The sequence below is a fragment of the Candoia aspera genome, chromosome 10 (genome assembly GCF_035149785.1).
Source record: "Candoia aspera isolate rCanAsp1 chromosome 10, rCanAsp1.hap2, whole genome shotgun sequence".
Lineage (NCBI taxonomy): Eukaryota > Metazoa > Chordata > Lepidosauria > Squamata > Boidae > Candoia > Candoia aspera.
The window spans coordinates 23,541,126-23,553,309 of NC_086162.1; the positions used below are offsets into that span (position 1 = coordinate 23,541,126).

The 12,184-nt window shown below is 48.3% G+C and overlaps 1 protein-coding gene across 1 annotated transcript in view; it reads right to left on the reverse strand.

Annotated features, from left to right (window-relative positions):
- Positions 1 to 262: 262 nt before the first annotated feature.
- EHD2 (EH domain containing 2) overlaps positions 263 to 12,184 on the reverse strand; it is a 32,578-nt gene continuing 20,656 nt past the window's right edge. Inside the window, exons 4-5 of the mRNA XM_063312526.1 lie at positions 11,781 to 11,945; positions 263 to 5,409 (exon numbers count right to left, since the gene is read on the reverse strand). Of these exons, the coding sequence (XP_063168596.1) occupies positions 4,873 to 5,409; positions 11,781 to 11,945 (702 nt within the window). The 3' untranslated portion in view covers positions 263 to 4,872. The remainder of the gene's footprint in view (positions 5,410 to 11,780; positions 11,946 to 12,184) is intronic.

Consider the following 12,184-nt stretch of genomic DNA (forward strand, 5'->3'; position numbering starts at 1 on the left):
GCATTATGGCTTCCTTACTGGAGAGAGATCCCAGTACCAAATTCCTAGGAAACATGCCTTTCCCGCTATTCCTTCCAACGAAGCACATGGTTCCCACTTTCTTCCCGCCCAGCTTCCTCTCATTTCCTGCTGCCTTCCTTTCTGCTTAAGTTTGTGGTGCGTTGTATTGCATAATCCCAGAATACAGGTAATCGATTTTAGTTTCTCTGAAGCAGCCACGCACATCTGCACATACCAATACACAGTGAACAGCCAGGCATGGTTCAGATTGGTAAATACAAGTTTTATTCCAACTGAAGTATTGTCACAACAGCAGAGCCATGTCATAGGAACAGCTTGCGAGGCCGAGGCTGCACTCTGGAGACCCAGCACGACAAGCAACAGGACTCCGCCAAAGGCAGTCAAGGCAGATTCCTTGACTCGCCCCATCCCACCCGCCCCACAACTGGAATGAGGCTTTCTCAGCATCTGGAGGGGGACTACCCCCTCTTCCCTCAGCATCCCAATGAATGAGGCAGCTCAGTGCAAAAGAAGGGGGTTCAGATCTGGCCCCCACCTCTTCAGAAGTGAGAGAGATGCTCTTTGCAAGTTCAGGAACTCTGGGCATCTTTTGGGAGTGGGAGGACCCAGCAAAGCTAAATAAACAAAAGAGAATATTCATGTTTTGAATAGATAATTTGCATCATCGTTCTGGTTGCATACTTGGGGAGCTTGGCTGCGAGAGTCTGAATGTTACCTGGTGGTGCAGAAAATAGGAACAAGCTCTGGTTGTAGGAGCGGACCCAGTCTGTGCAGTGGATTACGGGAGGTTTCAGGAATAAAGAAACTCGAGGCCTCAACCCTGAAAGCCCCACCCAGGCTCCATTTCTATTCCTTGTTCTTGAGTTCTGCTCAAGCAAGGAAGGTCTAAAAACTCTCCCAAACAGCCTCAAGTCATCCCTAAGGCAACTTCCAAGCACGATAGGTAGATTAAAACAAAAACGTGTGAAAAAATAATAATATACACGCCATGTTTGCTGTAGCAATACATTATAAAATTGAAGGGTGGATGGTGAGAAGGAAGCGAATCAAGTGTGAGATTTAACTACAGTGAAAAGAAGTTAAAACGAAACAGGTTTGGATGCTGCCCCGACCTATTGTTCATATGCTCCCCTTCATGGCGGCTGGAAGCTGCACCAAGCCCTGTACTGGAAACTTGCTAGCAAAGCACATGTGGACCGGATACTGCATGTGCTCTATCAACACAAGTTGCACGAGAATCCGATCTTTATTTTCAGTTCTTTCAAAGCAAGGGGCTAGATCTCAAGATGAGAGAGAAATGGTTGGAAATGTTCTTCAGCCTTTTCACTTCCAGCATTCCTCTTTACTTCTTTATCCCCCAGATAAAAACAGCTAAAAAGCTGTGCAGGATGAAGGAAGTGTATACAAATATATGTAAAAAAATTCTGGATGCTAAAGATTTGGCTTGGTATTTTGAACCAATATCTGAAATTGAGACTTCCTCTAAACCTTGTTCCAACTGCTAGATTACATGTGGATTTTTTCCTTAGCCTTTTTTTTAAAAATAGAAATGACTTGGTTGTTAATATTTCTCTCTATCCGATTCTAACTCTTAATGAGTTAATCGTACACACTGCATTATATCCCAATGGCTCAACCAATAATTTGAAAGTCCCGCAAACAATATTTAGATCATCTGGATGGCCAACTTTTCGATACCAGAGTTGAGTCTTTAATAATGGTATAGAAGACTATTAAAAGATTTTCTTCGAAAAGATCTGGTGGCCATTAAAAATTCCATGTTATTTCGGGAGCCTAAGATCAGCCACCCACAATTTAAGGTTCTTTTGTTAGCCATATTCATAGATGGGATTCCTCAAAATGCACAGTTTCACAGTCTTCCAAGGAATCATAGAGTGTTGCTGTCAACCTGAGAAAGAGGCACCAAGAACACACCAGCGCTCTACTTAGCTCAATAGCTCTCCAGTTCTTCACTATTGGACACATTTGTGCTTCAGACTTCCTTTGCAGAGAGAGAATTCCCAGGATTCTTTGGGTGAAGCCAGAATAGTTATTCTGATATTAAACTAGGGTAGATGTCCTAATTTGGCACAGTCCTCACCCAGATCTGAAGAAGCATCTTGGTAGCACCCAGGGCAGGATATTCACTCCTCTGGGTAGTCTCAGGAAGAGTTCTGCAGGAGATACAGGAGGTCGAGATGGATAGAGTTATCCTCAACACCAAATGGAGCTCTCCAGTTGGGTCAAGCACCAAAGGATAGCACCTTTCCAGACCCCCATGGGCCTCCTGAAGGGATTCTTGCTTTTCTTGATTAGCACGACAGCTGTAAGGCATCACTCTTGCAAGACGGGCTGCCACAGTGTAGGGTTTGAATGTTCAAAGCCACTGGGCTTTGGACTTAAAGTCCAGCTTGATTTGAGATCAATAGCATGAATGCAGATGCAGCACAATGTTTTGGTTTTGGCTATGCAGCTTTGGGCTGCTCAAGCTTGCCGTTCCTATTGCCTTAAAAAAACGGTCTAACGTTATTTGTATTTACATGCCCCGGAATGTAGTTGAGAGCCAGCTGTTCTCTTGTGACACGGAGCTTGAAATTTTCCTAGCCCAAAATATTGGCCTCTAGCCAATCCTGGGAAATGTCAGAATCTCTCTACTACTGACGTATCCTGCCAGTGAAGTTCAGACTTCACATTATGGCTTCCTTACTGGAGAGAGATCCCAGTACCAAATTCCTAGGAAACATGCCTTTCCTGCTATTCCTTCCAACGAAGCACATGGTTCCCACTTTCTTCCCGCCCAGCTTCCTCTCATTTCCTGCTGTCTTCCTTTCTGTTTGAAAGCTACTGATTTTGGACACTGACCCTTCTTCAACTTGCTCAGCCACAGCAATTAGCTGATCCCTCGCAACTAGATGGATCCTCCCGGACTACAGGGGCCCTGTCTTCTGTTTGGCCAGTTACCAGGAAAAAAGGGAAAAGATCCCTTGATCTCCAGAATAAGTCTCTATTGTCCCATCCCATGAATGCTGGGGCACAGCAGTATTTTAGGACTGGGGAAGGAAGCCACACTAGCTGTACAAGCTAGGTGCTGCAGTGATAGGCAGGAAAGAATTTGGAGGAAAGTTCGCCAACAACTCATTCTGTAGGCCTCCATGAAAGTGCATGCCCTCCTGGTACTCACAAATCTGATGTGTGAGATTGTGTCATCCCTTTGCCTAACCTAGGCCTGGTCCTGGCTCAGTCACAGTGTCCTTGAGCTTCAGCAGCATCCTCTTGTGTACAAGATAGCCGTCTCACCACCCCTCTTCTTGTCTTGGGAAAGGGCTTCTACAATTACTCCATTCTGCCAATTCCACCCCAGAAGAAGGAGTGGCGAGTATGGAACACCCCCTGCTTTTTAAGCCAGGAGCAACTCATTCTGTCTCTACCTGGGCTACACTCCCTCCCCAGAAGGGAAGTATCTCAAAGACTGATCTACGACCATTCCAAATGCCGCCCTCAACCTTCCTCCACTTGGTGCCTTCCAGTTAGGCTGGACAACAAGTCTTAGAATTTCCAGCCAGCAGAGCTGGGAATTCTTGAAATCATTCAACCCTCTGGAGGGAGCCTGGCTGGAAAGGTCTAAATCTGCACAGAGTCACTTCTCATGTTTGCCAGCCACTCCTGCCCTTACTGTCTGCTTGGCATTATTGGTGGGTTCTGCTGCTCTATGAACATCTCTTGAAATTTGGGGTTTCTTATCATTCTATCATTTTAACGACTGTGATTTGCCCTTGCTACCCCCAAATGCCCAAGACTTGACTTTACCCATATGGGGAATAACATTAGCTTAAGAATGGCAGCCATCCTTGGTTTTTTTCATCAAGTGTCACAGGCCTGATTAGGTACAGTACATCAAATAAAAACCCACAGGCATCTAAACCTAGGGAGTGTCAGGTGGGGATTTAACCCTAACCCACCTCACCTCCTCTAATTAACAAGGGGGTGGGGAGGCAGTACAAATTCCTCCCACCCTGTCTGATTCAGGGTGAAGGACAGACTGGACTGAGAATTTCTATTTCTCAACCGCAATAAAGTCTTCTGGGATCAGCATTGCCTGTGGTTCTGAACAACTCATGAACTGCTTCCAGCCATAAATCTCCAGTCTCCCTTTGTTCTTCTCCCTTCACTTGACTGAAGGGGGTCCATCTAGCACTGATGATCATCGGAGAAGCAATAAACTAAGATGCTTTTAGAAAAAAGGTGGCCAAAGGTGGAGAAAAGAGGTCTACCATTTCTAATGAGACCAGGGATAAAGAAAGCTAGAAGATCAAGGCCATCTGGAGCCTAAGTTGATTGCAGATCTGACTGGGGACTATTAAAGAGAAGTAAAACCTCAGATGGGTCTGATGTGGCCCAAAGGAACAGCTGGAACTAGGCATGGAGGAAGTAATATTCTTACCCAGGTAGTAAGTTCATGAAGCAAATGAAGCTGAGTTTGGTTTCTGAGAAGAAAGACCTTGTGAGAAGACTAACACTATAGATATTTAAGGTCATAGGCAGTTAGAGGGACGCAGCAAGCTACATTGTGGGATCCATAGTCTTAATTCTGTATGAAGAAATGAGGCTTTTTGGGGTGGACAGGAGTCATTTAACATCTGGAAGGGATGGAGAAGTTTGAGCTGGAAGCCTGGTTTGAAGAGTAGAGCAAAAAGCAGATTTCCAGTGCTGTGCACAGCTGCTATATGGAATTGAGGCCTTCATAAGGAGTTCAAGCCTGAAAGTTTGCTTCAAGGAAAATTGGAGAAGAACCAGCACCTACTGAAGCAGTTCAAGCCTGGTGTTAGGAAAGGGACAAACTCAGGAGGTTGCTTACTCAGCTGAGCCCTTCTGCCGACGCTTGGAAGGTGGAACAAGATGGCGTGGCAGGTCAGAGGGCAGACCATGGCCCTCGAGTTTGACCTCAATGAGGTGGCTGGCCAGAGCAAACTCCTCATCATCCAACATGCCATCCCGGTCAACGTCGCTCAGCTTCCAAATCTTCCCGAGAACTGAGTTGGGCAGCTTGGTGGTGACCATCCAATTTTTGGCCTTGGTGCCACTTAGCTTGCCATCCATTGGGGAGAGGTTGTAGAAAATCTCATCATACTTGGGCTTGTCCTTGGTCACAACCCACTCATCATCATCCATACCCTCGTAGGCCCCTTCGGTTGCTCCCTCAACAAAGGGACCATTGCGAGTGCCATCAAAGGCTCCCCCTTGGACAATCTGCTCTGGGACTTCAACCTCCTCCTGGCGCAAAAGGGGCATCAGCTTGGCAATGTCTAGTGTCAGCAACTCATCCAATGCCTCCACCATGCGGGGCTTCAGCCCATGGAATTTGGTGAAGTCATGCACCATCAGCATCTCCTGCAGGAAAACCAGGGAAAAGGATAGGTCAAAGCCTCAGTCATATACCTACTCCTGTAAGATGTTTGGATGTTAAAGAGTACGAGTATTTAGTACTACTCTGAGTAATGAGGCTTAGAGCGAAACAAGGAATCATACTGGGTACCACCACATCCCTCTGGCCCAGAGTGGAATCACAGCCAAGTGCGCATGAGTTTTGGCCCTCAAGAGGCCAATAACTCTTTCACTCCTTGCTATTCCTTTGCGGTTATCTTGCAGCTTCCTCTGCTGCTTACAGCTGTCTTAACTTAGGTTTCCATATGATGTTTGTGTCATGTTCATCGTTCCAATGGTTTGCATACATCGTAACGTTTCGCATGTCATGTTTCTGATCCATGTCTATCAGCTGCGGGGTGGGGAGTTTCAGCCCTGCCGGGGTGTTATCTCTGTGCTGCCCTGAAGGAATGTGTGTTTGGGTTATGACATGTATTCAAGGTTGCTTTCCCAGGCCGATGGGTGACGCGGGAGGGCGTGGTTGCGAGGCTGGGGTGAGGGGCGGGATCGGGTTGGAGGTGAGGGTTTTTAGTTTGTATTTGGCGCGCTTTTGCTTATTCTCAGCTTTCTTTGTACTTGCATACTATCCTTTCAATAAATCAGTTTTATTCACTAAACTCCAGTGAGACTGACTTCGTTGGGATAAGGCAACCATTACATAAAGCTGAGAATCATCAAAGAAATTTACCCCGCTAGCCCCTAGCCAGGTTACCTGTGACGGGGAGCGCTAGCGATGTCTGTACTACGGGAAGCCGAGTGGATTGAGGAGGAGCCGGACACCACGATGGTGCGGGTGGCCCGGAGCGCCCGCGCGGAGAGGGCGGCCCGCTGGGAACAGCTGGGGCTACAACCCGGTGAGCAGTTGGTAACATCAGAAACGACGGGCACGTCAGGGGCCGAGTATAGAACGGGGGACGAGGACGAGGACTCCGCTGAAGGGGACGCCCAAGAGGTCCGGAAACCAGGACCTCCGTTGTCACCTACAGTGGTAGTGGTAACCGGTGCGGCCGAAGAATTGGTCACCCCCGCGCGAATGAAGGCTTTAGAGGAGAAGCTGGAGTCTTTGGCGGTGATGCTAAGGGAAAGCCGGGGGAAGTCGGGGTCGGCTGAGGGAAGACGAAAGGGCGCTAGGGAGCAGAGCGCTAACCCGGAGTCACCACCCCCATCCCCGCGGAGAAGAGGTTGGACTCGGTTCCGACAGTCAGCGCCAGGGAGGAGGACCCTAGACGTGGCTGGAAAAGCCGAACGGCTGGAGGCGGCGAGACCCCCCCCCCTTTTCCTGTGAAGTTTGACGGCGATCCTACGAAGCTGTCTTTCTTCATTACTAACGCTAATAGCTACATGGAGGATTGGGAGCAGAGCTTCCGCTCCGAGAGGGGGAAAATCAATGCCATTGCAAATAGGCTGAAGGGGAGGGCGGCGGATTGGTACGTCCAGCTGTGTCAAGCAGAGGCCCCAGAGCTGGAAGACGTTGAGGAGTTCCTGTGGGCACTAAAACAACATTTTGAGGACCCTCTGGCACAAGAAAGGGCGAAACAGGCTCTGAAGAATCTGGCCCAAGGGTCGCTTTCAGTGGCAGACTACGCGTTAGAATTCAAAGCACTGGCTGGAAAAGTTGAGGATTGGTCCCAGTCCACCCTAGTAGAGATGTTCAAAGATGGGCTGGAAACTGAGGTCCTTCGGTGGGCCCTGGGGCGTGATGACCCAAAGACTTTGTATGGGTGGATTCAACTAGCTGACAGCGCTGAAAACGCCCTGGAAACCTTCGCACATCGGAAGGCGGTGAAGCAAAGCAAAACCATCAAAAGCGCCCGCGCTCCGACCTCTTCAGGATGACCCAGCCAGCGGGCGTGGGAAGAGGAGAGGGAGCGTCGCTTTCCTAAGGGGCAATGTCTGCGCTGTGGGAAGGAAGGGCACTGGGCAGCGGCGTGCCCAAAAAGACGAGCCGAGGATCGCCCAGCTAAACCGGCTGGGAAATCGCCATCCCTTCCCAGGAAGATGAAAGCTGCCTTGGCCGAGGCGCAGCCTGAAGGCATCTCCTTCTTTGACGAAGAGGGGGAACCAGAGGCCGAGGAGCCGGCGGGAAACGCCAGCCACCTGCTTTGAAGGGCGCCGTGGGGCAGGTGGAAGAAGAAGAAGATGGGCGCGACCATGTCTCGGTGAGTGGGGATTTCCCTACCCTGACCGTTAGAGTGAAGTTGGGGTCCAGCACCCGAACCATAGAACTGTGGGCCATGATTGATTCGGGGTGCTCACGGTCCTTGATGCACCCCGACATGGTGACGGCGTTGGGGTTACCCACGTTCCCTTTAAAGCGGCCGATGATCTTTACCCAGTTGGACGGGACCATGGCAGGGGGGAAACCCATCACCCATTCTACCGGGATGGTTGCCTTACAAATGGGCAGCCATGGGGAAAAATTACTGTTTATTGTGGCACCAGTAGGGGGATCTTTGGTCATCTTGGGGATGCCCTGGTTTGTACGGCAAAATCCCTCCATAAACTGGGTGCACCGAACCGTGACATTCGCAGATGGATTTTATAAAGCCCCTGTGAAAGATCAACTAGACGACAACGAGGTGGGATGGGCAGCAACCACTTCTCTGCAAGTCCTCGAGCCGCTGGAAGGGCTGCCGGAACAATACCAGGACTTTGCAGATGTGTTTGGGGAAAAAGAGGCGGACCGGTTACCGCCCCATCGCAAAACTGACTGTGCCATAGAATTTGTTCCTAATGTGAAATTGCCTAGTCCTAAAATCTATTCTATGACTCAGAAGGAGCTGGCAATGCTACGAGAGTTCATTGACAAAAACTTAGCTAGGGGTTTCATTGAACCAGCCAGCTCTCCGGTGGGGGCACCTGTACTGTTTCGACCAAAGAAAGATGGCACTTTAAGACTGTGTACAGATTTCCGTGGGCTCAATGCAGTATCAGTATTAAATAAATATCCTTTGCCCCTAATAAAAGACATGTTATCACATCTGTCAAAGGGCAAAATATTCTCTAAGTTGGACTTGAGGGAGGCGTATTTCCGTATTCGCATACGGGAGGGGGATGAATGGAAAACTGCTTTCAATTGTCCTTTGGGGGCTTTTCAATACAAAGTGTTACCATTTGGATTGGCGGGAGCGCCAGGGGTTTTTATGCAACTGATCAATGAGGTCTTGCATGACCACCTGTTTAAAGGGGTATTGGTGTATTTGGATGATGTTTTGATTTATACTGAAACTATGGAAGAACATGTTAGTCTAGTCAGACAAGTATTGAGCAAACTGAGAAAGGCTGAATTGTATGCTAAACTGTCTAAATGTGCATTTCATAAATCACAAATTGATTATTTGGGCTACAGAATTTCCGAGAAAGGAATTGAAATGGATCCCGCTAAAATTGAGGCCATCATGGCATGGGAGCCGCCACGCACGCGTAGGCAGCTACAAAGTCTCCTCGGATTCGCGAATTTTTACAGGCTGTTCATCCAGCGGTTTGCGGAGATAGCCCTCCCCCTCACTGAGCTACTTAAAACAAAAGGTTTGGGGGATACACGGCGGGTGAAAAATCCGGGAGTGCTCCTAAAATGGACACCCGCATGCCAAGTGGCATTTGAAACCCTTAAACAACTGTTTACATCCGAACCTATTTTACAACATCCTGACCCTGATAAACCATTTGTAGTGCAGGTGGACGCTTCTGACTTCTCTATTGGAGCTCTGTTATTACAATCGGACAAGTGCGGACGCTTAAAGCCATGTGCCTACCTCCTGTAAATTTTCAGAAACAGAAAGGAGGTGGCACGTTTGGGAAAAGGAGGCTTTTGCAGTAAGAACTGCGTTGGAGAGTTGGTGTCACTTATTGGAGGGGGCTGCCCACCCCTTCGAGGTTTGGATTGATCATAAAAACCTTGAGGCATTGACTGCGTCTCGCAAACTTAACCCAAAGCAAATTAGATGGGCTCAATTCTTTAGTCGGTTTGACTTTAAACTAAAATTTATTCTGGGAAGGCAAAACTTTTTGGCTGACGCACTATCGCGCCAGCCTCAGGACGACAGCGCTGTGCCGGATGTTGTGGGAACTCTCTGGACAGAACCCCAAATGAGTCTGGCAGCTGTGACTCGCAGCCAAACTCGTGCGCAGCAAACGGACGCTTCAGTTTCTCCTCGCTTGCCTGTTCCCTCAGACTTGCAACAACAGTTTCTTTCCGAACTGAAAACTGACACTTGGTTGCAAGCAAACCTCAACGAGGTTACTTTTAAACAGGCATTTGCATGGAAGCATGATCGTCTCTATGTGCCTGAGGCTTTACGCAAAACCATTTTGTTACGATCCCATGATGACAAATTAGCTGGACATTTTGGGTTTGGGAAGACCCTTCATCTGGTGAGATGCCAGTTCTGGTGGCCAACGCTCAGGCGCGACGTTAAAGAATATATTAGTTCCTGCCCAGTATGTGCTGCTTCTAAAAGAAAAGTGGGAAAGCCACAGGGCTTGTTACAACCTGTGGCCAATCCTTCCCGCCCCTGGGAGGAAATCTCTATGGACTTCATCGTTGATTTACCTCCTAGCCAGAGAAAAACTGTCATTTGGGTAGTAAAAGATTTTTTCTCTAAACAAGCCCATTTCATCCCATGTACCTCCATTCCATCTGCGCAGCAGCTGGCCCACCTCTTCATTGTACACGTGTACAAAATTCACGGATGCCCCGCCCGTTTGGTGACGGACAGGGGCACACAATTCACGTCTAAGTTTTGGCGGGAATTTATGAAATTACTGGGGACTAAGCAGGCATTGTCAACTGCGTCGCATCCAGAGACTGACGGAAATACGGAGGCGGTCAATTCTACACTGGAACAATATTTGCGTGCTTTTGTGAATTATCAGCAAGATGATTGGGTTGACCTCCTACCATTTGCTGAAGTTGCCTACAACAATGCTGTTCATCAGAGCACTGGCCAGGTGCCCTTCCATACTGTTTTTGGCCGTGACTTTGTCCCGATCCCTGAGCTGCCTCAGCCAGCGGCCCCCCCCCCTCGTCGCCTGCTGATTGGGCTGCATGCCTCGCAGCCGCCTGGCCAACAATACATAGGGCACTTACAGATGCCCAAGCCACCTATAAACGGCATGCAGATTCCAAGCGGTGCTCCCCGTCATCGTTTAAAGTGGGGGATAAGGTATATCTTTCCACCAAATTCATCAAGTCCACTCAACCTTCGAAAAAGTTGGCACCCAAATTTATAGGTCCTTTTCCTATTGTTGCTCAAATTAATCCTGTTACTTTTAAATTGGATTTACCTGTAAATCTTAAACGTCTGCACCCTGTGTTTCATTGCAGCCTCCTTAAATCTTTCAACGAGTCAACCCACTGGCATCCACAGCCTCCACCTCCTGCGCCTATCATGATTGATGGTCAACAACACTTTGAAGTCAAAGAAATCCTTGATTCCCGACGGTGTCGTTCTGTTTTACAATACTTAGTTCGCTGGAAGCATTTCCCGCACCCTGAGTGGGTTGCCGCCTACGATGTTTGTTCCCCTATTCTGGTTACCCATTTCCATGCTACTTATCCTGATAAACCTGCTCCTTAATTGGGATTCTTTTCTTTAGGGGGGCGGTATGTCATGTTCATCGTTCCAATGGTTTGCATACATTGTAACGTTTCGCATGTCATGTTTCTGATCCATGTCTATCAGCTGCGGGGTGGGAGTTTCAGCCCTGCCGGGGCATTATCTCTGTGCTGCCCTGAAGGAATGTGTGTTTGGGTTATGACATGTATTCAAGGTTGCTTTCCCAGGCCGATGGGTGACGCGGGAGGGGGTGGTTGCGAGGCTGGGGTGAGGGGCGGGATCAGGTTGGAGGCGAGGGTTTTTAGTTTGTATTTGGCGCACTTTTGCTTATTCTCAGCTTTCTTTGTACTTGCATACTATCCTTTCAATAAATCAGTTTTATTCACTAAACTCCAGTGAGACTGACTTCGTTGGGATAAGGCAACCATTACAGTTTGTATATTTCACGATACCCAGAACCAGGGGTGGCGGCGGGAGGGGGAGACAGAGCTGCATTTTCCCTATGACAAGCTATCACTGCTTAGGCACTGGGAAAATGTGATTCCTAATTCCAGCAAGAGGCCTCTGGCTCTTTCTCCTTGGATTTCTTGGGGAAAAGGCCCTTATAGTCCCTAGGATAAAAACTACTCCCCTGTTGACATTTAGGCACTCCCGTAATAATAATAATAATAATAATAATAATAATAATAATAATAATAATAAATCTATGAACAAGGCAGAGCAGTTGCCTTAACATGGTCTCTTGTCATGGGAAAAGGATTAGATGCAACCTGTCCTCACCTGCATCTTGTTGCAGTCAGGGAAATCACCAGGTGAAATATGGTGCTCCAGCTGGATCTTGGCAAAGATGACAGGCAGCTTGTTGATGAGCTGTTTCTTCTTGTTCTCCTTGCCAAAGACGGAGGGCATCTCCCTCTTTAGGTGGCTAATGATGTGGACGTGGACCTGGGAGGGGTGGATAGAAGGCACGCATAATGCATTCTATCCTTGATCTCATGCTTGAGATAGAAGCATATGGAAAATGGGCATTTGTCTGTAGCAAGAAGGCAAAGGCTGGCTGTTCCCAGAACTGCTGCTTGCTCACCAGTGGCTGAACTGCTGTGATGTCATGGACTGTCTCCATTCCCTCTAAGAGGGGTTCTGGAGAAGGTCATGGCAACATACCAGGAAGACTCTGTGAGGCA